The following is a 26,537-nucleotide window of genomic DNA, read 5'->3' on the forward strand; positions in this document are numbered from 1 at the left end:
ATTCAGGAGCTTTTTGCTATAAAAATGTATCACAAGAAAATGACTCTGAAGAACAGATAAGGACCCTGGTGTTCCCCTAGAAATTGCTGAACTATAATTTTCATTCATCCTAACCATTGGTCATGCTGATTTTACATACTGTGTAATTTTGATCTTGTGTAGGCATTGAATTACTGCCATTGTTGTAAGCCACCCTGAGTTCCTTCGGGTGAGAAGGGTGGGATATAAATGTTGTAAATAAATTAATAAATAATAAATAATTGGAGCTAATGGGGGTTGGAGTCAGTGTATCTCTACTCCTCTCTGTAAGAAAGTAACAGTACTCACTATATAGTTGTGAATTAAAACAAAAGCAACCACAATGTCCTAAGTGGGGGAGGGGGAGGGGGTAAGTAGGGTGATTTCAAAGTAGAAGAGGAAAATAATAGCAGAACTGTTAAGATAAAATTTACATTTGTCTGCCTGAACAGTAGGATTGGTTTAAATTGGCAGCACCCTACTTTGGGCACAGCTCTGATATTTATTACAATTTTCTCTCTGCAGATTAATAATTTATGATGGAAATGTTTAAAACATTGTAGTATTCATTTCATCCAGTAGATTACTCTTTACTGAACTTGGTAAGCAGCAATATTATGTATTGGGTTACCCAGGCTGGATAGGATAGGTAATATATAGTTTGGTATTTGTTATTGCCTTGTTGTTGTTTTTAATCATGTCAGAAGCAACTGAGGACATACTGCCTGGTAGTGATTCACTACAAACTAATTTAAAGGTGATGACCATTATATCCTGAATACTTTCATACTTTAAATAAAAATGCCTTGGTAACTGGCATTTCTGGTCTCTCTGTATCAGTGCTTCAACTTCACAGTACGTGTTTGTATTGACCCAAAGACACTCAGGCCAAGGAAATTTTTAAAGGGTTAGGAACATTAGGGAATGGTCCTAGATTTTGGCTCTGTGCTTCCTCTTCACTTTTTCGCTTCAGCAAATGATAGTACAGTCACCACTACACATTAACTGAGTTTAGGAGGTCATGTAATTGAGAAAAATGTGAATTTAAAATTGCTATTTTTAAACTGAGAGAATGCTTATCTATGAACTTCTAGGTCCACCGGTGGTAAACTTCTGCTGGGAGTTGGCCACAGAGTAACACTGGAAAAACCAGAAATTCATAAAGAGATGTTCTCTCTAGGAATCTCCAGGTTCCAATGCAGTTCTATGATCAACTTCCTCCAAAGATTGACCATCGAGTTGTATTGGCAGATCAGGAGATACCTGGAGAACTGATCATAGAGTCACACTGGAAGACTATGGACCTCATCTAATGGAGGTCCAGAAGTTGGGGGATAGTGGGGGAAACCGTGGGGTAGTGCTTCCTCCCCATATTGTTGTGGGCTGCCATCCCATGAAGTTTCCACTCTGTCCCCAGTTTCTTCTATGAGTAATTGGGTGACTCCGTCTCTGCGTGCTGCACCATACTGCCAGCACAGAGCCTTGCTGGAAGTAGCCATATGTCATTTCATGGACTCCGGCAAACTCCATCTCAGCAGTGTGCTGGCAGCGCACAAAGACAGAGAAAACCACCTGTCTGATGAGATCAAGAGATATTCCTAGAGGAAACATCTTGGAAGGATGTCACCCATAGAAAGAGACACAGGACCAGGCAGCCTCCGCAGAACTCCTCTGCTCAGTTGGAATTACACAACAGATTCCAAATTCTTACACCACTAACATACAATCAGGAAACACACCTTGTGGAGGACCACAGTTACTTAGATACCACTCAGTGGGCCACTCTTGATCAATGCGCAGGGGATAGCCCTGATGGGGACAGTGCATCACCACATTCACACTTATGTAACCATGCAAGTGCTCCATCCCCAAGCGTGGACCAGACACAGCAGGAACACCCTTGGGAGAGTGATGGGCTCTTGGACGCATCTCAATAGATTGTCATTGCTCTGGGGATGTCGAGGAGGAGGGCAACACTTTACACCCACACGATTCACTTCAACTGGAACACTCTTCAGGGGACATACACACTGTCTTGCACAAAAGGGACCCTGTCAATCCTTAAAGGAAACAGGTCTTGGTAGTAGGTGACTCCCTCCTTAGAGGAACAGAAGTCATCATTTCCAGACCGGATGGGATGGCTCGAAAAACATGCTGCCTCCCGGGGGCAAAAATATACCATATCACTCAGAGGCTCAGCAGGCTCCTAAAGCCCCTTCACCCTCCCCACCTTATGTTGATTCATGTAGGTACCAATGACACCGCTAGGCATACTTTTCAAAAGATCACAAATGATTTTCGAGCTCTGGGAACAAAGCTAAAACTATATAATGTACATGTGATCTTTTCATCCCTCCTCCCCGTTGTAGGACACGGCTCTACAAGGGCCGGAAAAATAGTACAGGTCAATAACTGGCTCAGAAAATGGTGCCAAGAGGAGCATTTTGGCTTCCTTGACCATGGTCTACTCTTCCAGGAGGATGGCCTACTGGCAAGTGATGGGGTGCATCTCACACAAGCAGGAAAACATCTTTTTGCACACAGACTCACAAACCTCATCAGGCGCACTTTAAACTAGATCCACTGGGGGAGGGGAACAACAGCCTGGCAAACACTGTATTACCCACGACCACAGGGAACCGCCGAAAGGCTAAACGGAGGGCTGCACAAACACAGCAAGGACCAAGTACAGAGAGCACAATAATCCCAAATAAACAGCTCGAGGGGAGGTCACAGGGGCTTACATGTCTTTACACTAATGCTCAGAGCATGGGAAATAAGCAAGACGAACTCCAACTCTTAGCACAGCACTACACATACGATGTCATAGGCATCACTGAAACCTGGTGGGATGACTCTCATCACTGGAATTTAACCATTGAGGGCTATAACCTCTTTCACAGAAATAGAACAAAGGGGAGAGGAGGGGGAGTAGCTTTATATGTCAAAACCAGTTACATTGCAGAAGAAATGCAAGACTGTAATCCGGGAAACCAGCTTGAAAGCATCTGGATAAGAATCAAGGGAACCGGGACTCAAAAAGATCTTGTCGTGGGTGTCTACTACAGACCTCCGAGTCAGGATGAAGGACTTGATGAAGCCTTCTGTCAACAGGGTTGTTGTATGTCTTTCGGGCTGTGTGGCCATGTTCCAGAAGCATTCTCTTCTGACGTTTCGCCCACATCTATGGCAGGCATCCTCAGAGGTTGTGAGGATGCCTGCCATAGATGTGGGCAAAACGTCAGGAGAGAATGCTTCTGGAACATGGCCACACAGCCCGAAAGACATACAACAACCCTGTGATCCCGGCCATGAAAGCCTTCGACAACCTTCTGTCAACAGCTGACCAAACAGGCACAAAGAAGAGATATAGTAGTCATGGGCGATTATCCCGATTATCTGCTGGAAAACAAACTCGGCCAAGAGTACAAAGTCCAACAAATTCCTCACTTGCCTTGCAGACAATTTTATGGTCCAGAAGGTAGAAGAGGCAACAAGAGGATCAGCAACTCTTGATCTAATCTTAACAAATGTGGAAGACTTGATCAATACAGTTGAAGTAGTTGGATCTTTAGGGGCAAGTGACCATGTGCTCCTGGAGTTTGCAATACAAAGGAATGCTGAAACTAAGACAAGTCAAACACGCATTCTCGACTTTAAGAGAGCTGACTTCCAAAAAATGGAGGAATTACTAAGCGGCATTCCATGGACGCCAATATTAAAAAACAAGGGAGTTAAGGATGGATGGGAGTTTTTCAAAAGTGAAATACTCAAGGCGCAAATGCAAACAGTGCCAACAAAGAAGAAAAATAAGACAAGTGCAAAGAAGCCAGAATGGATGTCCAAAGAACTTCTAAAGCTAGAAGCTCAAAAGTGACATGCACAAGGAGTGGAAAAGGGGAGAAATCACCAAAGAAGAATTCAAACGCATAGCCAACACCTGTAGGGAAAAGGTTCGCAAGGCTAAAGCGCAAAATGAGCTCACATCGATACCAGGCAAGATTCTGGAAAAGATCATTAAGGAAGTGGTCTGCGAACACTTAGAAACAAATGCGGTCATTGCTAATAGTCAACACGGATTTACCAAAAACAAGTCATGCCAGACTAATCTGATCTCTTTTTTCGATAGAGTTACGAGTTGGGTCAATACAGGGAATGCTGTGGATGTAGTCTTCCTGGATTTCAGTAAGACCTTCGACAAAGTCCCCCACGACCTTCTGGCAAATAAACTAGTAAACTGTGGGCTAGACAAAACTACGGTTAGGTGGATCTGTAATTGGCTAAGCGAACGAACCCAAAGGGTGCTCACCAATGCGTCGTCTTCATCATGGAAAGAAGTGACAAGTGGAGTGCCGCAGGGCTCCGTCCTGGGCCCAGTTCTGTTCAACATCTTTATTAACGACTTAGACGAAGGGTTAGAAGGCACGATCTTCAAGTTTGCAGACGACACAAAACTGGGAGGGATAGCTAACACTCCAGAAGACAGGAGCAGAATTCAAAACGATCTTGACAGACTAGAGAGATGGGCCGAAACTAACAAAATGAAGTTCAACAGGGACAAATGCAAGATACTTCACTTCGGCAGAAAAAATGGAAATCAAAGATACAGAATGGGGGACGCCTGGCTTGACAGCAGTGTGTGCGAAAAAGACCTTGGAGTCCTCGTGGACAACAAGTTAAACATGAGCCAACAATGTGATGCAGCAGCTAAAAAAGCCAACGGGATTCTGGCCTGCATAAATAGGGGAATAGCGTCTAGATCCAGGGAAGTCATGCTCCCCCTCTATTCTGCCTTGGTCGGACCACACCTGGAATACTGCGTCCAATTCTGGGCACCGCAGATGAAGGGAGATGTTGACAAGCTGGAAAGCGTCCAGAGGAGGGTGACTAAAATGATTAAGGGTCTACAGAACAAGCCCTATGAGGAGCGGATTAAAGAGCTGGGCATGTTTAGCCTGCAGAAGAGAAGGCTGAGAGGAGACATGATAGCCATGTACAAATACGTGAAGGGAAGTCATAGGGAGGAAGGAGCAAGCTTGTTTTCTGCTGCCCTGCAGACTAGGACACAAGGGAACAAGGGCTTCAAACTACAGGAAAGGAGATTCCACCTGAACATCAGGAAGAACTTCCTCACTGTGAGGGCTGTTCAACAGTGGAACTCTCTCCCCAGGGCTGTGGTGGAGGCTCCTTCCTTGGAGGCTTTTAAGCAGAGGCTGGATGGCCATCTGTCGGGGGTGCTTTGAATACGATTTCCTGCTTCTTGGCAGGGGGTTGGACTGGATGGCTCATGAGGTCTCTTCCAACTCTACTATTCTATGATTCTATGATTCTAATCAAGTCCATGAATAATCAAGTTCACAAAAATCAAAGCCACAAATGTGGAGGCTGACTAAAATTGAGGCACTTAAAATTCATATTTCTTAAAAGGCAGTCCCATACAATTCTAGTCAGTCACATTAAGTTCAGTAAGAATTATTTCTGCAGTGGCACAATGGGTTAAACCCTTGTGCCGGTTGAACTGCTAACTTGAAGGTTGGGTTGCTGACTTAAAGGTTGCTGGTTCAAATCCACAAGATAGGGTGAGTTCCCGTCTGTCAACTCTAGCTTTGGGGGACATGAGAGAAGCCACCCAGCAACACATCCAGGCATCCCCTCGGCAATATCTCTGTAGACAGCCAATTCTCTCACACCAGAAATGTTCAGTATGTTCTCAAGTAGCTTCTGACATGATAAAATAATTCCCAGGTAAGACTATGTAGGAGTCCAAATGTTAAACTTTTTGTCCCATGTTGGTATGTACCTATACACTTTTAATATTCACAAGGGAACAGTGAAGCAAAAAAATAAATAATCTGCCCAATTTTATGTGAAAGTTCTAAGTTGTTTAGGGTTTCCCTTTAAAACCTGTAGGCTTCGTGTGGAGCTAGCACTGTCTGCATGCTTTGTGCTGCAGCCTGTAATGCTGATTCAGTAATTACAGCTAGGAGCCCTCGGTGGCCTAGGGGATAAAAGCCTTGTGACTTGAAGGTTGGGTTGCTGACCTGAAGGTTCGAATCCCACCCGGGGAGAGTGCGGATGAGCTCCCTCTATCAGCTCCAGCTCCATGCGGGGACACGAGAGAAGCCTCCCACAAGGATGGTAATAACACCAAAACATCTGGGCAACGTCCCCTGGGCAACGTCCTTGCAGATGGCAAATTCTCTCACTCCAGAAGCAACTCAGGTTGCTCCTGACACGGAAAAAAAGTAATTACAGCTCAATTTGTTAATACAGTAGCATCATATTAATATAATAGCAGAATAATTTTTCAGCATTTTCTGCCTCAGAGCAAACTGTTTCTGCAAATACTGCCCTAAAAGTTTCCATTGCTAAAAGAAAGGAGACTCAACAAAGCTCATAACAGTATATCTGTAAGATGAAAATTTAGCCAACTCCGCAGCATTGTTTTCAATTCTAGTGAGATTTTGAAATAATGAAATAAAATAACTTGAAACGTTCAGATTTATTAGCCTGTTATCTCAAGAATTTTTTGCTGTTCTTGCAGATGTGCTATGATCAGAGTGCTCTAACTGTTATAGTGAGGAGAGAAAAAAATGGGATTGATTACTGTGTTCCCTACATATTTGACTATTATTGCTACTCATGGCATGCTCTAGACCTGAAATCAACTCTGCTTTGTATGGGAGACTTTATTAGGCACAGAACATTTCTAATACGTCAGCAGAACTCAAGTGATGAAGTTCGCAGTGCTTGGCTCTGGGACAAAATAGAATCTCCCTTCAGCAAATTTTGATTGAGCTATCCATACTTGTCCAAAATGCTGCTGAAGAAAAGGCAGATACCAAAGAAAAAACAACATATTGGGAGACTTTTTAAAAAGTATATTTGAAATCACTACTCTGTGTATGACCGATAATATTAACCCACACAATGGGCTTAAGATTTTAAAGTTTACTCCAAATGTCTGGTTTGGAAGTGTCCAATAATCAAGCATGTTCAATAATCCACATCTTTTAATACTGTGGTTATGACCTTTCGCACTATGTAATTATATTGTTTTGATCCCATTTTAAATGTTCTTTGGCAGAGAAATGAATCTATCATTACGGGAGGCACTAAAACTTTGGCAGATAATTTTAAGCACATTATATTACAAATCCAGGATTATATTGGATGCAACCAGGGCACTTAAAATAAAGTGCTCTAATTATATAGTTGAGAAAGGTACCTTAGCCTGTTTTTGTAATTTCAAGGGGTTAGAAAGGAGCCATGCTCAGTTGAACATAACATCTTTTTGTACCAAAATAATTTGTGATAGGATTTCTCATAGTCTTTGTTGGAGCCCCTGGTGGTGCAATAGGTTAAACCCTTGTGCTGGCAGGACTGATAACTTGAAGATTGGGTTGCTGGCCTGAAAGTTGCCGGTTTGAATCCAACCCAGGAAGAGTTCGGATAAGCTTCCTCTATCAGCTCCAGCTCCATTTAATTTTTTTTACCCCAACCTATATATTTTTTTAAAAAGTGAGACTTACAACTAAAATTGTAACAAACCAGTTAAAGTAGTTTAAATCAATAAAAATAATTTGAATATACGAGAAACATATTAAACATAATAATGAGTTTTTTTTATCATTTCAGAAGTGACTTGGGGATATACTGCAAAATTTCTTCTGGTGTGAGAGGATTGGCCATCTACAGAGATGTTGCTGAGGGGACATCTTGCTAGAAGGCTTCTCTCATGTCCTCACATGATAGAGCTGACAGATGGGAGCTCACCCCATCTCGCGGATTCGAACCAGTAACCTTCAAGTTAGCAACCCAACCTTCAGGTCAGCAGTCCAGCAGCACAAGAGTTTAACCCATTGCACCACCACAGCTCTTAATAATGAATTAATAAATTAAGTTTATAATTTAATTTAATAATGAGTTAAAACTTATTTTACTGTTTTTAAAATAATAACAGTAAAATAACATTCATAGAATACATGATGTTGCTTATGTATTCTATGAATGTTATTTTACCGTTATTGTTTTAATTATAAATGCTATTATCGTATTATTTTATCTGTTGATTGGGCTTGGTCCCCATGTGAACCACTCTGAGTCCCCTTGGGGAGATGGAAGTGGGTTATAAATAAATAAATGAATGAATATAATATTTAAAAGATTCTAGATTTCAAAACCATGTATTTCAGTATTTGAGATAAATCTAAGGTTACGATGAATAGTTTTCACTTGGCACCTAAATTAAACCAATGTTGATGCCAGGCAGGCCTCCAAAGTGAGTGAGCATAACAATTTTATACATTTTGTTGCAAAGGAGTTAACTCCGTTCTCTAAATAGAATATTTACATTTTTTAAATTTTCCTGGCTAATAGTATTTTAAGTGGTGGACTGTTTACTACATGCTACTGGTATGAACAAAAGAAGTTGCAAAGATCACAACAGATTTTCCATGTCCACTTGACTCTTGTTTTTAACCTACATCTCATCTGTCCTGCTACTAAAAGAGTATCCATACATTTTATGATATCAAATTTAAACAGGTTTCATATGTCAAAACGTTACTAAAATCTAGCTACTAAGCATACACACTTATAAAGTTTTCTCTTTGTAATAATGATTCAAAATCCTTTATTAAATCACACATAATGAAAAGAAATATCCAAAAGAAATGTGTTGAGCAAAGAGCATGCATTGTTGAGTCAAGCGATCATTTAAACAGAAGATCGGTGTTTTGTTTTGTTTTTTTAAAAAGAGTGCATTTTTTACACAAAATAAATTATAAAAATGAAGCCTTGTAATATGCAGAGTCTGTTTATAAAAAAGTAATAAAAGGCATGATGTGAATAACAGAAAGGAAGATGGGGAAAATGAACAACTTTGTCAAAGATGCAAATGTGCCTTCATGGCACAAAGCTCTCCAATATACAGAATGATTCTTTAATATAATTTAAGCTGTTCTCCCCTCCTTTTTGCTGACTCTGTTTTTTCTACTATCACTTACTTTCCAGCCACATTAAACATTTCACAGTGAAGTTAAGATCTCTCCCCAGTGAACATTTAAGGTGTAACAATAAAATGCCACGCTTTGTTTTTGCACTGCAAAATAGTTGCTATGTTGTTGGTATAAATAAATGATCTTTCTCCCTCTTTCCAAAGAAATAACTTAGTATTACAGCTGTGATAACTTGATCTTTAGTTTTGGGACACAACCTTTTTCTCACCAATAATTTCCTAGCATATTATGAAATAAAAGCAGTAATTTTTTTTAAAAAAAAGTAAACAAGGACAAATTCCTTTTGGAAACAATTAAACAGTACAAAATCAAATCAAATGGACCAGCCAAAAAGGAGAATTATCAATAATTGGTATGGTTGTAAAATCAAGAGGTAAAGAGAAAGGGGGGAAAAGAAAGGAAAGGAATGGAATGAAATGGAATGGAAAGGGAAACTCTTACTAACAATAAGGTAGATTGGATTTGGAAATCAAAGGAGGAGGGAATGTGCTTTGTAACAGAATCAGGTTATCCAACACACATAAAGTCACATCAGACCGTCATAATGCAGTGGACTGAGATGGGAATCGCTTTTCAAGTTCTTCCACTATACAGTTCAAACTCCCATTTTGCTGGCTGTGCTCAGCCTCAGCCATGAGTTCAGTACTTGGTGGTTCTGGCGTTGCCACTGGCCGCAGTTTGGCTATATGCTTAGGTAAAATATGGTTTTTGTCTATCTGACTATACATGTTGGCCACTGATTTCTCAATATCTGCCAAGTTCTGGATATTTTTCAGAATCCCCTTTAGCTCCTTGCGAGGAGGGATAGCTGGCTCAGGCACACAAGCCTCTGATGACTCCACATCTTGGTTGGAGGGAAACTTGGCATGTTTCACAGGGGACGTGGTCTGGGAGCTTAGAGTAGATGAGGAAGATGACAAGGAAAGCCTAGGTGGGGAAGGAAATGGAAGTGGCAATGGGGGAGGAGTTGGTGGTGGTGGAGGGGGAGATGGAGGAGGTGGTGGAGGAGGGGTTTTGGGTGGATCTGGAATATTCTCCATTCCTTCCATTTTAGGCTGTGAAGTCAGTAGTACTTGGCGGAGTGGGGTTTTAATTCTAAAAGAAGGAGGAATTGGCCTGTGGTTAGGTGGTGGGGACAACTGTTCAGGGATGTCATGGTGAGTGATGATTACAGAAGGGATTGTAGGCATTTCGAGTTCAACCACCTTAGAATAAGGTGTGGGAGAGGAAAATGAAGAACGTGAGAGATGGTCTGGTGATGGAAGGAAACCTTCAGAAGACAATTCCAATATGCTGTCTCCATCTTGGGTACAACTGCTGTTTGTTGGTGAATGTAAAGTTCTTTTATCTCGGGTTCTCACTTGTTTCATTTCTTGCAGAGCCTGTTGCTCAAACTGCCTTGCTTTCTCTTTGACCGATATTTTAGGTCCAATAAACTTTTTGAAGATTGGGCTGTTCAAATCCGATCTACTGTTCTCCATTTCAGCTCTTTCATTCTCTGCTCGGATTCTGTCCTGCTCCCACTGAACCGGATCCATAATGACCGCCTTACTCAAAGCATCAGAAATGTGTTTTCTGGAATGACGTGTTGGAAAAGTCCATGGCCGATTATTGCTTCCCAATGGGCATTCCAAGAGAATATTTTTCAGGGCTGACCTCCTGGGAGAAAAGGGCTGAAAAGTATCCTTTCTTTCATTCAGGAACCCAGAATAGGTAGACCCTTGGAGTGCACCCTCCATATACAGAGGGTTTTGAGTGGTCAAAGGATTTTCATCAGATAAAAATGTAATGTTACTTGAAGATTTGGGAAGATTATTGTTCAGTGTCCCATTTATATTGGACTGCTTGTGGGCCTCTATAGCACGAGAAGCAAAGCTGCTTATAGCTCTCTGGCGGTCTCCTTCTTCTAAGAATGACTTTTTTCCCCTGCTTTGTTGAAAATGGTAGAGAAGAAAAAGACTTGAAAGAAAAGAAGATAATTACAGGTAAGGAAGCATGCATGGACATTGACTCTCATGAGAAAATATAATCTGAATTTGGCAAATGAAAAGCAACAATGACTAAAGCCTTCTAAGGTGATCTAAAGGAACTACATCTGAAGTAATTAATCTTTATGTAATTAAACTATTAAGGAAAGGTGTGTATTTGTTTACTAAGGCAAGCAATTTACTCCTTCACCAAGGGAAAGGAGATATAAACAGAAGTTAAATAAGGCAGCAAAACATAGGCTTTGGGGAGGTAAACTTGAGTTCTTAATTTAAACAAATGTCTACAAAAGTTCAGACTCTGAATATTCTACTTAAGACTAAAAAGCTACTGCTAAGAAGCATCCTGTGAGAGATTTAAATATGCCTATAGTCTATACATGCATAAACATTTATTTTATTGATTTCTTCCCTTTCTCCCCACATTGGACTCCCATGTTAGAAATCATTGAGACAGACAGATCATAAACTTGTTGGCCTGTTACTGACATACACTGGTAAAATCTTTGTGGTTGTGGATGATTGAGGAATTCAGCATCTCTATGGCTCTGTACTCTATGGTTGTTTCCCCAAGCTTATTTTCTGGATAGTTGTTCCTCTTCACAACCATCATTGGATGAAGGGCAGCTACATAGACAGGCCCATTCCTGTGGCCACCAGCAGGAAAAATAAGCTTGTCCTATGTAGGATGATGCCTTTTAAGAGATGGCTGCAAGAATAGCACTTAGTTTTACTTGCTTTTTTGGCATTTTAACACATTTAATTTACATGGTTTTAATTCTATTGATAGTTTAATAAATTTTAACAATATGTTTTTGTAAGTTTTTTGTGTTTGCAAATTGTTTCAACTATATTTGTTTAAATCTTTGTAAGCCACCTTGCACCCCAATTTTGGGAAAAGGCGGGATACAAATTAATCAGTAATAGCAATAGTAACAGAAAGAGTGACTTGATCTCAGAGGCCAATAAACTTCTAAAAATTGTGACCAGAAAGGAGAAACTGTGTTTAAATTCAGTCAGGCAATCAAGCAATATTCTTGTACAAAGTGTACTCATTTAATTTCTACAGCATTTGGGAAAAGAAGCCAAAAGGGTGTCACACACTTGCTGTTATCAATGAGTAGATTGTGTACAAGAATATTGCTAGTGGGGCTGATTCAGGTTAAACAATTTTTCATTTCTTGGTCAAAGGGTTCTTAGAGACTTTTTGGCCTCAGAGGCTGATTCATTCTTATTGTAAATGAAGCATAGCTGCTGATCTGTATAAAACTATGCTTTGATGGTTTGATGACTGCAAAGTATTAAATGCTGAACAGGGACATGTCTCATCATTAGTCTTAACCAGAGCAGGGTGATTTCATCAATGTGATGTGTCTACATTTGATTTACAATTCAACTATAGATTCAGTGGGTTTACTGTAGTGGAGTTATGCCAACAGTATCCAAGCTATCAATGTAAATGAGCATGGCCATTGAAGGGCAGATTTCAGGATTGTAGCCTCGTTTTAGGGTTTTGAGGGGTGCTAAATAAGAGAAAAAACTCAGACTCTTTTACACTTGTCACTCTACTTCCCCTACTTTCATCTTGCAATTTAATCTCATTTTATCAAACTTATTATTTATCAAGTTTTATCATGTTTTAATTTATTTTAGTTAACTATTACAGGAGTTTTAGCATAGTGATTAGTGTCTATTTTTCTGTGTGTATTTTTGTTTTTGTCTTTTATTGTTGATATGGTGGTCAGTGGACTGATCAGTAAATCTATCTATCTATCTATCTATCTATCTATCTATCTATCTATCTATCTATCTATCTATTTAATAAAAGCTCCCAATGTGCAATGAGAGGATTTTACATCTGCTTCCCTTGGAAGGTAGTAAACCGAGTTATTTAGGGGTACATTTCTACTAGGTGCTACAGTACCATAAAAACAAAGTAATTTCAATTCTAATCAAATCAACTACTTTGTTTTTAAACACAATTATCCCGACAGTGGAACTTTACTCACTGATGCCTATGAGTCCAAAGGAGAATAAGAGGAAATGAGAAACAAAACAAAGTTCAAAACATTAGTCATGCGTGTTCTAAAGAACTCCAAGTCCAACAATTCAAAAAATAAAATTGGAAAATGTTATGCATGCTTCAGGGAAATCAGAAAGTTATAAGCAACAGATGTCCTCTTCACAATTTAAATCTACAAATATCACATAATTATGCATATTGAAACTTTATGCTGAAGAACTTATTAAAATGGTAAGCACATTGTTTTGCAGATGATATAGTACAGGAAACTACTTCCCTAAAATAGTAAGGAGAAGAAATAATGCATTTCTATGTATTAACCTTCCTTTATGAAAATTAACATGTTCTTGAAATGGAAAATAAGTCAGTCCAGACTAGATGACAGTAATCTTTGCCAGCTCATGTATTCATATCATTTCCCAATCCATACATTCATCCACCTACCCACACATCATAGCTTTCTACATATCAATTATGTTTTCTCTAAGCTTGCCTTTTGAAGAATACACACACACCTGAAATGGAAAATCATTTAGTCCAGACTAAATGAGCAAAATCTTTGCTAGCTCATGCAAATATATCCTTCATCAATCAATCTAATTTTACTTATTATTCACGTCTTCCATTAATTCTGTTGAGCGAAGTCCAGACCTTCCGTATATGGGTCAGAAAGTCCAAATCTACTGCTTCAAATCACTACTCATGTGAGGGTGGTAGAACGCTACATCCCAATTATGGAAAATTAACATAAGGTACTAGGAGACAGTGCTCTCATTGGAATTCCAGCAGTCACAGCCCGGGAATTTACAGCAGAACACACTATGTAAGCCAGACTGTGTGTGTGAATGTGTGAAGGCTGAAGTTTAGACTACAGTTTGAATATTATCAAATGTCTCTACAATATTGGTCTGTCTGGAGTGACTAGAATCTTCAAAGGCTTGGCCTCAGAGCTTATTATATAGTCTGAGCAGCTTGCCTGTGAGAGAAACAATACAGGATTCAGTTTCTATCATTTTTAGATTTATCTGTGACTAAGTTCTGCCTATACTCTAGTTTACATAGGCAGCTCTAGAGTCTTCCACATTTGACCAGATCTCTCTTTCTGTTTCCTGGGCTGATTCACTCACTTTCAGTTCATAATAGCTAGAGCAGGAATGGGGAAAATATGTTTCTTTGGCCAACCACTCCCACCCCAAACACAAGATCTGTAGCCCTAAAACACCTTTGCTACTCTCCTGAAAGCTCTCATAAATGCCATTTCCTTTAAATAATAATACAATATGAAAATATGTTTTGCTTAAAAGATCCCCAAATGCCAAGAAAAAATAACAATGTACCCTATAATTCCCACTTTGTGAAAATACCATGTGATTTGACTGTGCCCACTGAAATGTTCTGTGAGACCAGAAAGCCCTGTTAGCAACCTGTAATGCTGTTTATCTACTTGTGTGCTTAAGTACATATAAGAACACATACACAAAACAATGCATGGGGGAACAGTGACCTTACATGTGGGACACATTTTCCTTAGATTCAGATTGGTGGACTCACTTTCAATTAAATGTTTGTAACCAGAGATTAAAGCAGGCATGGGCAAACTAAGGCCCGGGGGCCAGATGTGGCCCCTTGGCTGCTTACCTCAGGCCCTCCTCATTTTCCCTATCCTATTGGCATAAAGCCACTGCGGTTCATCACATCCTTATGCAGAAAGGATGTGGAAGGAAGGCACGCAGCAGCTGAGAGCTCTCTGGAGTGCTCTCAGCCACTGTGTATCTTTCTCTCCTCCTGGCATAAGGATGGTGTGAACAGCCCTGTCTTTATGCTGGGAGGACAGCTAGAGGAAGGCACACAACAGTTGAGAGCTCTCTGGATTGCTCTCGGACAGCAGCTGTCTCACCCTCTTCCCAGCATAATGCTGAGAGGACAGCCTGAAGAATGAACGAAGAGTATTGGGGAAGACTGGGGCAGTTGCCATGTGTTTAATTTTTCTCCTGGCCGAAGGATGGGGTTAGCAGCCCCGTCCTTATGCCAGGAGGACAACCTGAGAATGACCCTCTCCTCCTGGCTTCACCCTCTCTCAGGCCTCTTCCTCCCTGGTCCGTCCCACCTAGCGTGTGCCTGGCTACCTTCTTTCCCAGCCTGGACCTCCCAACAATGCAGCCCCAAGAAAAAAAGTTTGCCCATGCCTGGACTAAAGGAACACTTATCAGAATTGTTGTAGCATAAAATGACCTTTGAGGTTTCTTGCACATTCTGCATTTCTGATCAAACTTTAAATAACCCCTCTTCCCATATTTCATTCACATGAAAAAGGCAAAAAACAAAATGCACACATTCTGCTTATATAAAATAACATTCATGTCTGAGAAACATGTAAAGTTTGTTTTTGTTGCTCTTACTACCCAAATCTAGAGTCTTCTGATTTCTGTAAACTATACAGGCATTTCCCCCTCCCCACATCTGAAAAATACCATTATTTTGCATGTGGTGCTTCAGACGATATGATTGATGCTTAGGAGACTATTAATTGTCTGTTAATTATCCTCTGTTCCTGAAGCAAATATTTTAATTTACATAGCAATAAGAGTTGCAATCTCTGAAGGGCCAGAATTAGATCATGAGTTACTAGCGTTTTAAATTTCAAACCTCATTGAGGACTTACATGGTGCTGTCACCGAGTTCTTCATACAGATTATTGGCAGGAGTGCTTGCTGGTTTGCCAGCTGGTAAGGCCATCTGGATTCGAGCTGTCTTAGCACATTCAGCTTGTCTCCTTTGGTGAATTGTACAGGGAAGAAATGAAGAGTGTCAAAAAAAAATCCTTGCTCAGACTAGCACTAGGCTGGTAACAAATTGTCAATGAAAAGGATATTTAATACCTCATAATTGCTTACAGTAATAAGACCATGATTTTAATACATCACAACAGAAATACAACAGAAAAAAAATCTGAATCCTTATTTGATTCCATTTAGTTCAATCACACCCCATTCTTTCCACATAAGCCTGAAGAGTTGAATCATCTACTCTAGTTTTCTGAAATGAATGTGTGTGGAACCTAAATACAAATGTGAAATATACCTTATTTTCAGTAGAACTCATTTCTAAGTTCTTAGTCCTTAAGAAAAGATCCTGCATCTGTTTTACAGAGCAGAAAATACTAGATTATTTCAGCATGTACCCTTGCCCTAACTGTGTAAGGATAATACACTAAGATTTAGTTATAATGTGATTACTAGGGGTGTGCAAAACTTCATTTTTAATTAGAAAGTTGTTTCTAATTCATAACTTTTGTATATATGAGCAGATATTAAGAAACATGGGGGAAGGCACACAAAAACTTAAGAATCAAAACTCACCCAATACTTTTTTGTTTGAATTCTGTAATGCTTGGAAGCCTATCAAAGTTAGTTTCACTTTCAGTGTAAGTGGGGCAAAGCCAAAAAGGCTTTAAATGTATGGCCTCTTACAATGAGGAGAGGAAAACAGCAGGGCAGCTGGGAAAGAGACTGAGAAAGCACTGAATTCTTGGAAATGTAGTAGGAAAGGTGAGGAGCCCTATGGCAGAGAATTAAAAGGTTTTGCCCTAAACTAAATTTCCCAGAATTCTGCTCAGCATCAGAAAGCTCCAATTAGGAGAGGGGAGCGATTTGTCCCTCTGTAGCAGCAACCAGCCACAGTTCCAATAAATTGTTGAATCTGCAAAGAGAAGGACTGACTGATACTTCAATACAAGTAAGTAAATCAGTGCTGGGCTGGGAAGAAATCCTTAAATTGAAGTTATACTGGTTAATATAGGAGATATTAATGAGATAGCTGTTGTGTTTTTATTTTATTTTAAAAAACACATTTTTGTCAAAACTTTAAAAAAAATCTCCAAAATTAGTAGATGTATGAATATTTCTGAAACTTGGGGGAATGATCCCGTTATCTTATGTCATTGTATAGAAAATTCAAGGAGATAACTCCTGTGGTTTTTTAAAAAATCTTGTTTGTGAATTTTTTCCCCAAAAAATCCATGTATGAGTGAAACGTCCTGAAACTTGATGGACTAACAGTGATAAATGTATCCCATAATTGTAGAAAGTTTCATGCGAATAGCTCTAATAATGAAGGAGAAAGGCACCCCTGAGATGTCCCTATTGGTGCAATTAATTACTTAACGAAAAGTAATGAAAAAGTAATTAACTCGTTATAGTTACAATACAGACCCCGTCCAATTTCTGAAACACTTTTGAAACGCTTTTTCCCCACCCCCTAATTTTGAAATGAGTATTGAAACTTTTTCATTGATCTCACAGGCCTAGTGATTGCATTTTATAATGCGGGTATATTATGTAATGTGTTCATCTATCTGTCATTTATTTTCACTTCCATAAGAAACTGTTCACGTCTTCCACACATACACACACACGTTCCATAGAGCAAGACAGAGTATATGATTTAGCTGCTGTCATATACTATAAATTCAACTAAATAGCTATACAATTATTCCATCTCTTTCAAAATCTGGGCTTACTGTGATGTAAGTCATTTTAACAGTTTGACATGATTGTTTCCCCAAAGAAACACTTCAATAGATATTAAATCCTATGCATGGAGGCCTCCGTTAGCAGAATGTAACTCTTCCCAGCCTCCATTCACTATGGCACACAAGTTGCTTAAATGAATGTTGGCCTTGGTATGTTACTTGCAACTTGAACTTTGGGAAGGTTAGCAGATCCAAGCTGTCAGTTCAGTTCTAATTCACTAAACTTGCCTTTGAAGAAACTTCAGACTTTTATCTAACAAGTCAGGACATATATACTACCGGCAATATATGCATTTCTCGTGAACATTATATTTTTCCTTCTAAAATATTTCAAAGCAAAACATTCCTTCAGTCACTGACATTTATATATGCAAGGTGTTTGACATACTTACTCTTTAAATCTGTTTTGTAAAGCGTAGTGGTAAAACAGAAAAAAAAGTTGTGAGTTCACTTGGATGAATAATCCAGAAATGTGATTTTAAAAAATTTCAAAATGGATTAAATTTAACCACATCACTAATAAGGCAACACATTTTAAAAATGATTAAATTATATTGCTTATAAAAGTCATTTATGGTAAACATAAACACAAAGAAGCTTGCTTTCCTTCCTTCACAGAGGAGAATGCCTCTATTAGACAGCTCAAAATTAAAAGAGAAAACATATAGATTGTTTTTTAATATCATTCTATAAGAATGCATACACATTTAATTTATTAAAACATTTCTGAAGTAAAACATTTCTTGGATTATTTACATGCAAAATCTGAGCAGTACCCCAGCAATTCTAATTTACATTGGAAGTGAAACATGCAAAATCCATTTAATTTTTCCATTCTTTTTTATTATATGCAAAAAATAATATTCAATGATCAGTGGTGTGGGAAGTATTGCTGTGATACGTAAGAAAGTTTTAATATAAATAAGTCTTAATGTTTTCATTTTATGTGCATCAACAAAGTTCATTCAACTGTAAGCAATGTGAATTGATATATATGAAGCCCTGAATTGTCAAAACTGTATTGTATTTTTTCCAAAATCTTTCTTGCAGGGGGAAGAAAATTGTGGAATTGACTCTTCTGCAGGAACAAAATCAGTAAAGAATTTAATCCATAGTTCTATAGTACTTTAAGGTAAGGTAAAGGTTTCCCCTGATGTTAAGTCTAGTCATGTCTGACTCTGGGGGTTGGTGCTCATCTCCATTTCTAAGCCAAAGAGCCGGCGTTGTCCATAAACACCTCCAAGGTCATGTGGCCGGCATGACTGCATGGAGCGCCGTTACCTTCCCGCCGGAGCGGTATCTATTGATCTACTCATATTGGCATGTTTTCCAACTGCTAGGTTGGCAGGAGCTGGAGCTAACAGCGGCCGCTCACGCCACTCCTGGGGTTTGAACCTGGGACCTTTCGGTCTCCAGCTCAGTGCTTTAATGCACTTCACCACCGGGGCTCCTTTATAGTACTTTAGGTGTGTTTAAAAATAAACAAAAGTGACTCTTTTAGTCATTTAATTACATAAAGAGCTGCATATTCAAAACTGTTATTATGAAGTAGATTTTGGTACCATGGCTCTAATGAAATATGCATTAAATTGAACTTTTCAGCTTTTGATATGGACTAGGTCAGTTTGCCTAATTAGGAAGGTAAGTCTTGAAATGTGTATCCTAGGAAAAAGCCTGGAAATAGAAAATGCAACTAACCCCGATACTGAAGTGTCCTTCCTCTTTCACAGTGCTATGTAACCTAATGACATAATAAAACAAAAGTGGCATACTTACTGTCTGTAGCTGACTATAACTATTAAAATGGCAGGCATGCAGCAAAGGATGATTATGACAGCCAGAGCCAGCAAGGCCCCCTCTGTGTAGCCCACGGCTTGTGCTTGCTTCTTGACATTGGCCACCACGTCAGGAGTGCGGATTTCCAAAATACGTCCTCCTTGCCCAAGATATGGCTGAAATTCTTTATTGATATCTAGAAGCTTGCCATCCAGGAATCTTTAGCATTAAATAAAGAATAAAGAAAAGATAACAAGTATAGCAAGCATGATCAAATTTTTCCCTATCCCTATTTTGAATTTGCTAATTAGAGGTAGAGTATCTCTCATCTGGCAATCTGAAATGGTCCAGAATGTGTCTTAAGGGGGAGTGCGACCCCGTCGAGCGCAGGTTGCCACCCTATGCCCCGATCGGCCGCATGACTGACCTGGAGGACCTCTGTCTTGTCAGGATTAAGTTTCAGCTTATTCACCCTCATCCAGTCCATCACAGCGGCCAGGCACCGGTCAAGAATCTGAGGGGCTTCTTTGGAGTTTGGTGGAAAGGAGTAGTAGAGTTGAATGTCATCTGCATAGAGATGGCACCCAACTCCAAAACTCTGGATGACCTCTCCCAGCGGTTTCATGTAGATGTTAAAAAGCATGGGAGACAGAATAGAACCTTGCGGGACCCCACAGGCCAATGGCCAGGGGTCCGAGCAGGAGTCTCCCAGCTTCACTAACTGGGAACGGCCCTCCAGGAAGACGCGGAGCCATTGCAAAGCAACGTCCCCAATACCCATTCCGGAGAGCCGTCCCAGAAGGATGCCATGGTTGATGGTATCGAAAGCCGCTGAGATGTTCAAGAGAATCAACAGGGTCACACTCCCCCTGTCAAGTTCTTTGCAGAGGTCATCCACCAAGCCACCCCGAGTCCCTTCGGGGAGTTGGGGCGGGATATAAAAATAAAGTTTTTATTATTATTCTTCCCCCCCCTGCCCCCCCACTGGTCTCTTGCTGTGCCCTTCTGGCACGAGGAGGAACATTATGGTAGCAAGGTAAGTTTTAATAGATAAATTTGGGGGGCTTTGGAGTGGCTGTATGCCATCCCATTTCTAATCAGAATGGCATGTAGCCATCACTCATGGGAAAGCCCATTTGGGCAGCGGGGGGAGGGGGGTGGAGTGGGGATGGGAATCCACGGCAAAACAAGTTTTTTAAACCCACTTTGGCACAGATTTTTGGGCTGCCTGCAAGCACCCTGAGATAGTGATACCTTTTCTTTCTGATAGTTTAGTATACATACATTTTGTTTCATGCAAACAATTATTAAAAAATATTGTATACAAAATTACCTTCAGGTATGTATATACAATATATAAGAAACATAAAGGATTTCTGTATTTAGATTTGGGTCCCATCTCCAAAATGTGTCATTATATTGAGGCAAATATTCCAAAAACTGAAAAAAAAAATCCAAAATCCTAAGCATTTCTGGCCCCAAGCATTTCAAATAAGGGGTACTCAACCTGTATTAAGATACATTAGCAATTTGGTTTATCCAGCTTCTTTTTGTTTTTCTGATTTTATATAATTTTCTTCTTCTTTCTTTGATACCTATGACACCATAACAAAATTATGCGTATCCCTGGCTGTTAATAAAAGAGCACTGAGATCAAAGAAGGAAGGCTAAACTAGAGTCAGGAAACAGCAGCCACCTATGGATCAAGATACACCCAAATAAGGCAACCATGAGTTTTAAAAAGGGAGACATAATCTATACACAAAAGAACTATCTCAACCAAAGTACATGGGAGGTCTGAATAATATATACTGAAAGACATAAAACTGATCCAGTTTTGTAGACAGATAATTTTTAGAAGGCTCAAATTATTACTGTTCTTCCTCAACTATATTACCACTGAAAAAATTAGTTATAACATAAAAAGAAAGCTTTTGAATGCATGTCAAATACTGCACACTAGATGATATTCACATATGCTGGATGTCATTTCTACGGATGAAGCATATGAAGGTATTTCACTTTGCTAGCATATAATTTTGGGTGTAATAATGCCTTGATTAAAAATTCTGAACATAATTTTCTTTACAAAGCTCTATTTTAAGGTTTTTATAGCTCAAGCATGTATATTACATTCCAGATGAACTTGGCATATTGTACAAAATGAGACAGGGGAACTTAGAGACAGTATGCAAAAGATCTCACCCCTCCATTTTTGTTCTCATAATGAATAATAGCGTTTTGAAATAAATATTTTTCTTGCTACTGGCCAAAAAATAGTGCTAGAGCATGCACTGGGAATAAGCCCAGAAATAACGTACATCTTTAGGTCAAACCCACCATTATATTATTAATCCTAAACACAGAAATATTCTGCACACTGATTTGGGGGTTGGATTGTGAAATCAATAGGACTTCATGTTAAGTTGATGTGGAATTACCAGAAGTGCAGATAAACATATGAGAGTTTACTCCAAATAAATTCTTCAAGTAATGGGTTATACAAATAATCACCCAATGCTAATATCACAGATTAATCATATAGCAATGCATGTAACCAACACAATGGATAAATGAAGGTACAGCACACATCTGTTAGCCAAAAACTGAAATCCCCAGTAGAAGCATCATTTCTAAGCTTTACATGTATTTATATTTATTTATTTATTTAAAAGAAGTCCATATGGGGGCTTCTTTTCTCCTGATATAGAAACTCAAGATGGCAAACAATAAATATAAAACAAGGCTAATGAAAACAACACAGTTATTACAATATAAAAATTAAAAAGCAAGCATTTTCTATAATTAAACCATTAAACACTAAAAATAAAATGCATTAAGATTTTACACCCACTCAAACACTAAATCATACCACCCCCAGAATCCTATCCCTTTTCAGTCCATAAATGCCCAATGGGAGAAAGGAGTTATCATGGAAGTATGCTCTTAACCAGAGCTCTTCATATCCCCCAAAATCAAAGGCAGTTACAGAATCTAGTGAATTTCTGCCCAAAAGTAATTATACCCTTTTGGTATAATTCTACAATTCATGCAAATGATGATGTCCATGGACCATGGTTTGCTTAATGCCAGATGGTAGAAAAAGAAATAGGAGCACCTGAAGAAAGAAGGAAAAACGCAAGCCCAAGTTCTTTCACACTGTTTAGCATTTTGTCTAGACCAATCTATTGTGTGTTACCATGCAGTGGGTGACAAAAAAGCAACAAGAGCCAAATTTGGAAATATTCTATTTATTTCAAAGAAACTTGCTTTCCAAATAAGGACTAATTCAACACTTACATTCTGGCATGTGTGGAACAATGTGAAGCTACAAAGACCTAGCTTGATGTTTTTAATGTTGTTCCCAGATTTGAACATGCCATGAAACTGCTGCTCAACAGATCCTGGGACCTTAAATATAAAATGCTAGCTTTGCTTGGCCACGCGTTGCTGTGGCTTAAGTGGAATAGCAGTGAATAGCCTTGCAGCCTCAAAGCCTGGCCGTTTTCTTCCTAAGGGAATTCTACTTTGGTGTGCTGGAATACAATGAATTGTCTCGGTGCGGCAGGTATGCATGCTGTTATTAGTCACCTTGATTAGCATGTAATGGCCTTGCAGCCTCAAAGCCTGGCTGCTTCCTCCCTGGGGGAATCCTTTGTATGGAGGTGTTAGCTGGCTCTGATTGTTTTATTTGTGGAATTCCCTTGTTTTCTGATGGTTCCCCTTTATTTGTTGTCCTGTTTTTATACATGATTTTGTTTTGTATTATTTTTCCAGAGTAAGTAAGAGTGTTGTAATAGTGGGAGCGAGGTTTTGTTGTTTTTCAATGGATTTCCTCTGCTTTGAACCAGTCTGGCAAGTGTCATTTGTATACTTGTGGAATACAGTTTGTCCAGTGTGGGAGAAGGAACTACTGCCAGTTGGACACAAGAATGAATGCTGCATTGATTAGCATGTAATGGGCTTATAGCATGATAGAGTGGCTGCTTCCTGCCTGGGGGAATTCTATGTTGGGAGGTGTTAGCTGGCCCTGGGTGTGTCCTGTATGGAAATTCCCTGTTTTCAGAATGTTGGAAGTATTTTCCCTGATTAGTATGTATATTGTCCTTGTTGTTTATAAGATGTTAGGGGCTCTTTTGTCCTCCCTCCCTCCTCCTGCCAGCATAAGGAGAAAGCTTCCCTTCACCCTTTTCTCCTCTGCCTCCTCCATCTCCACAATCACGCACTTCTCTGACAAAATGGGCCCCCATATGGACTTCAAATCCCACAATCCCAAACCGGCTATTTGGGATAATGGGAGCTGAAGTAGAAAACACCAGGACAGTCCAACAACATGGCTCCAGGGCCAGCTATCACCTCCCAACACTAAATTCCACCACCCAGGAAGAAAGAAAAGAAACGGCCTCACAGCCCTTTGGAGCGGGGCTAGTTAGAAAATTGAGGCTTTACTGAAGTAATGGTGGCGTTGGCTCTGCCCTTTTCAGATGGGTCTGGCCGGAGGGAGGGCAGGAGGGAGGGTGGAAGAGCCGCTGAAGGGGGAGGGGGCCCATTTTGTGAGAGAAGAGCTTGATTGAGCTAAAAGAAACAGCATCGCAGCCCTTTGGAGCGTGCCTGGTTAGAAATTGAGGCGTTACTGAAGTAATGGCAGCATTGGTTATTCCCTCCCAGCTCTTTCGTTCTCCCTCCCTCCTCCCATTAAGCAGGTATAGGGGAAAGCTTCCTTTCACCCTTTTCTCCTTTGCCTCGTCCACCTCCACACTCTGGAGGACTTGCCTGATGTGGTTGAGTACGCCTAATGTCCTCCTCATTCGCGTTACGCAATCCACCTGCCCCGGCCAGTACAGTAACGGTTTTCAAAGTTGGGTTGGGATGCACACACTGCTGCCTGTCAGTGACGTAGGTATTTCAAGGGTGTGGGCTCCTCCGTGCATGCGCAGAGAGCAGTATTCTTTTTTGGGTGTTTTGAGTGACTTCCCAATTAAATGGTTTTTGTTTTTTGATGTCTAAACACAGCCCCGATGACCATGTCTTTTGTGGCCAAATTTCGTGTGTTTTGGTTGTTTAGTTTTGCTGTTTACCTTAAAGCAGAAATGGTCAGAACATTTATATATATATAGATGGTGAACTGCAGTTCATGCAAATGCTGGTGATTCCACACAACTCTGTTGAACTTCAGTAGTCTTTAGTAAATTACTGTGAACACTTACTTAGATTTTATGTCACTATATAGTTCTTGTCTGATTCTGTCTGACCTGTGATACAAATCCTGATGCTACTAATAAAACGCTTTGTGGAAATACAATGAGATTTTGAATTTTCTTTCACTTTATGAGAATTGAGGTTTCCCTCCTTGTGTTCATTGTATACCTCAATCACTACAACAATTCATTTATTTTATTTTTTATCCAGCCTTTTATTTATCTATGTTGTAACCAACCTTGAGCCATGAGGAAAGGTGGTTAAGAAATAATAATAATAATAATAATAATAATAATAATAATAATAATAATAATAATAATAATTTTCCTGATGTAGAGACATAATATTTCATGATGGCCTCACTGCATCACTTCCATGTCTAGCTGGCATGTTTCGCATCATAAACAAATGCCAAATGCTGACAGGTGTTTAAATTTTTTGGAAAGTCATCTACTTTTATACTGCATGGCCTCTCACCTTGGACAAACCTACTCTTCTGTATTTATAAACAGCATGTTCATATTAACTCAAAGTCTACAGGGAAAAAGACAAATTATCAAGTGCCTGTTATTATGCTTAAACTATCCTTTCCACAAGGAATCTATTCCTTGGAGGAAATGCTTTGGAAAGGCCAAAGAGGATGTCAAGGAGAAAAAGAAAAAGAGAGGAAGGACACAGAGGATGAAAAGGAGAAAAAATAACCTTGCTACTTCTTCCAAGGACCCATGAACACAATCTCATTACTCATCTTGAAAGTAGAGCAGGACAAGAAAGGTTCCCAAATGTCCCTTTAGAAATTGTTGCCAGAGGATTTGGTGAAGGAAAGAACTAGTTGGAGTTGTTTTTGAGATTAGGATAAGCATTGTAGTTTATCTGGACCAACCCTCTGGAGGTTCCCTGTCACGAGCTAAAACTTGTTAATGTTTCAGAATGAAATTCTTACTTCATTTTTCTCCTTCACTTTGCTAAGCTTGACACTCATTCACCTCTAACCCAAAGCCAAGAAAGTATTCCCTAGGATTTTGCTGATTAAAATTTAAAAAAGCTTTAGAAGATGGAAAAAAATAAGCTGACTTTGCAAGCACAAGAAACATTTTAATTAGGTTGCTTCTAAGCCTGTGTTAATCAGTAGCTGTTCAAAACAAGAAACTGCATACTTTCTTCGCATTTTTCATTTTAACCTTCTTTAGTACAAAGTCTGTATATTAAATTAAGATATAATTATACAAGATGGTACCTTGGCCCATTTTTGAGTATGCCAAATCTCTAAAATCTACAGTGAACTGTCTTGTATTAATGAAGAGAGGCAGCAGCTGCTAGTAGTAGTTAAATATATTTGTGATTTTTCTTGATTGGACTATCCTTGGAGCTGCTTACTTGATGGCAATTTAAGTAAATAGGTTGGCCATTTGCCAGTTAAAATTTTTGGGCGTACTACTGGTCAAGCAAGGCACCAATGCAGTTCTTTTGGCATCTGATAAAGTAGGCCGTTGTTCAAAAAGGTTCATTTTACAATATATTGTTTAGGCTGAAAGTGATTCCAACTGAAACACAGAAGACCTTTAATCATTATTGATGTATTTATTAGACTACAAACCCCTCTTTCTTCTGAAAACTGCTGGGACTTGGCTGCTCCATAATAAGCTGAGAAAGTTAACATTTGGAGGATTGTTTTTAGTAATGTTTGTCTTTTACTTATGCAGTAGAAAAAATAATGGAAGGATTATAAAACAGAATAAATTATCACTCTAAAATGAAAATACAGTTGCTAACACTTGATATTAGAGTGTTAGAAAAGAACTGGCCTTGAAGTTTATCTCTGGTTGTATGTGAGAGTTTAAACAACAATACTATGAAGGAGAACTATATGGTCATAGGGCATTCCTAATTCTATGTATGGAAAGTGACGTGCGCAATTGCATAGCTAGGGCTTAACTGTTGCATTGTTATGTCAGAAACTACCTGTAGTCAGATATTTCAAAAAG

General features: G+C 39.4%; 1 protein-coding gene across 12 annotated transcripts in view; it reads right to left on the reverse strand.

Moving 5' to 3' along the window:
* pcdh15 (protocadherin related 15) overlaps window positions 1-26,537 on the reverse strand; it is a 1,032,943-nt gene that overhangs the window by 33,214 nt on the left and 973,192 nt on the right. For all 12 annotated transcript variants that reach the window (XR_010005016.1, XM_062977492.1, XM_062977488.1 and 9 more), the window contains 2 exons: window positions 19,354-19,572; window positions 15,709-15,819 (listed from right to left, as the gene is read on the reverse strand). Coding sequence is in view for 11 of the 12 variants with exons in the window: in XM_062977492.1 (XP_062833562.1) it covers window positions 15,709-15,819; window positions 19,354-19,572 (330 nt within the window). In the remaining variant the exon portion in view is untranslated. The remainder of the gene's footprint in view (window positions 1-15,708; window positions 15,820-19,353; window positions 19,573-26,537) is intronic.

Source organism: Anolis carolinensis, chromosome 3, assembly GCF_035594765.1.
Source record: "Anolis carolinensis isolate JA03-04 chromosome 3, rAnoCar3.1.pri, whole genome shotgun sequence".
Taxonomy (NCBI): Eukaryota; Metazoa; Chordata; class Lepidosauria; order Squamata; family Dactyloidae; genus Anolis; species Anolis carolinensis.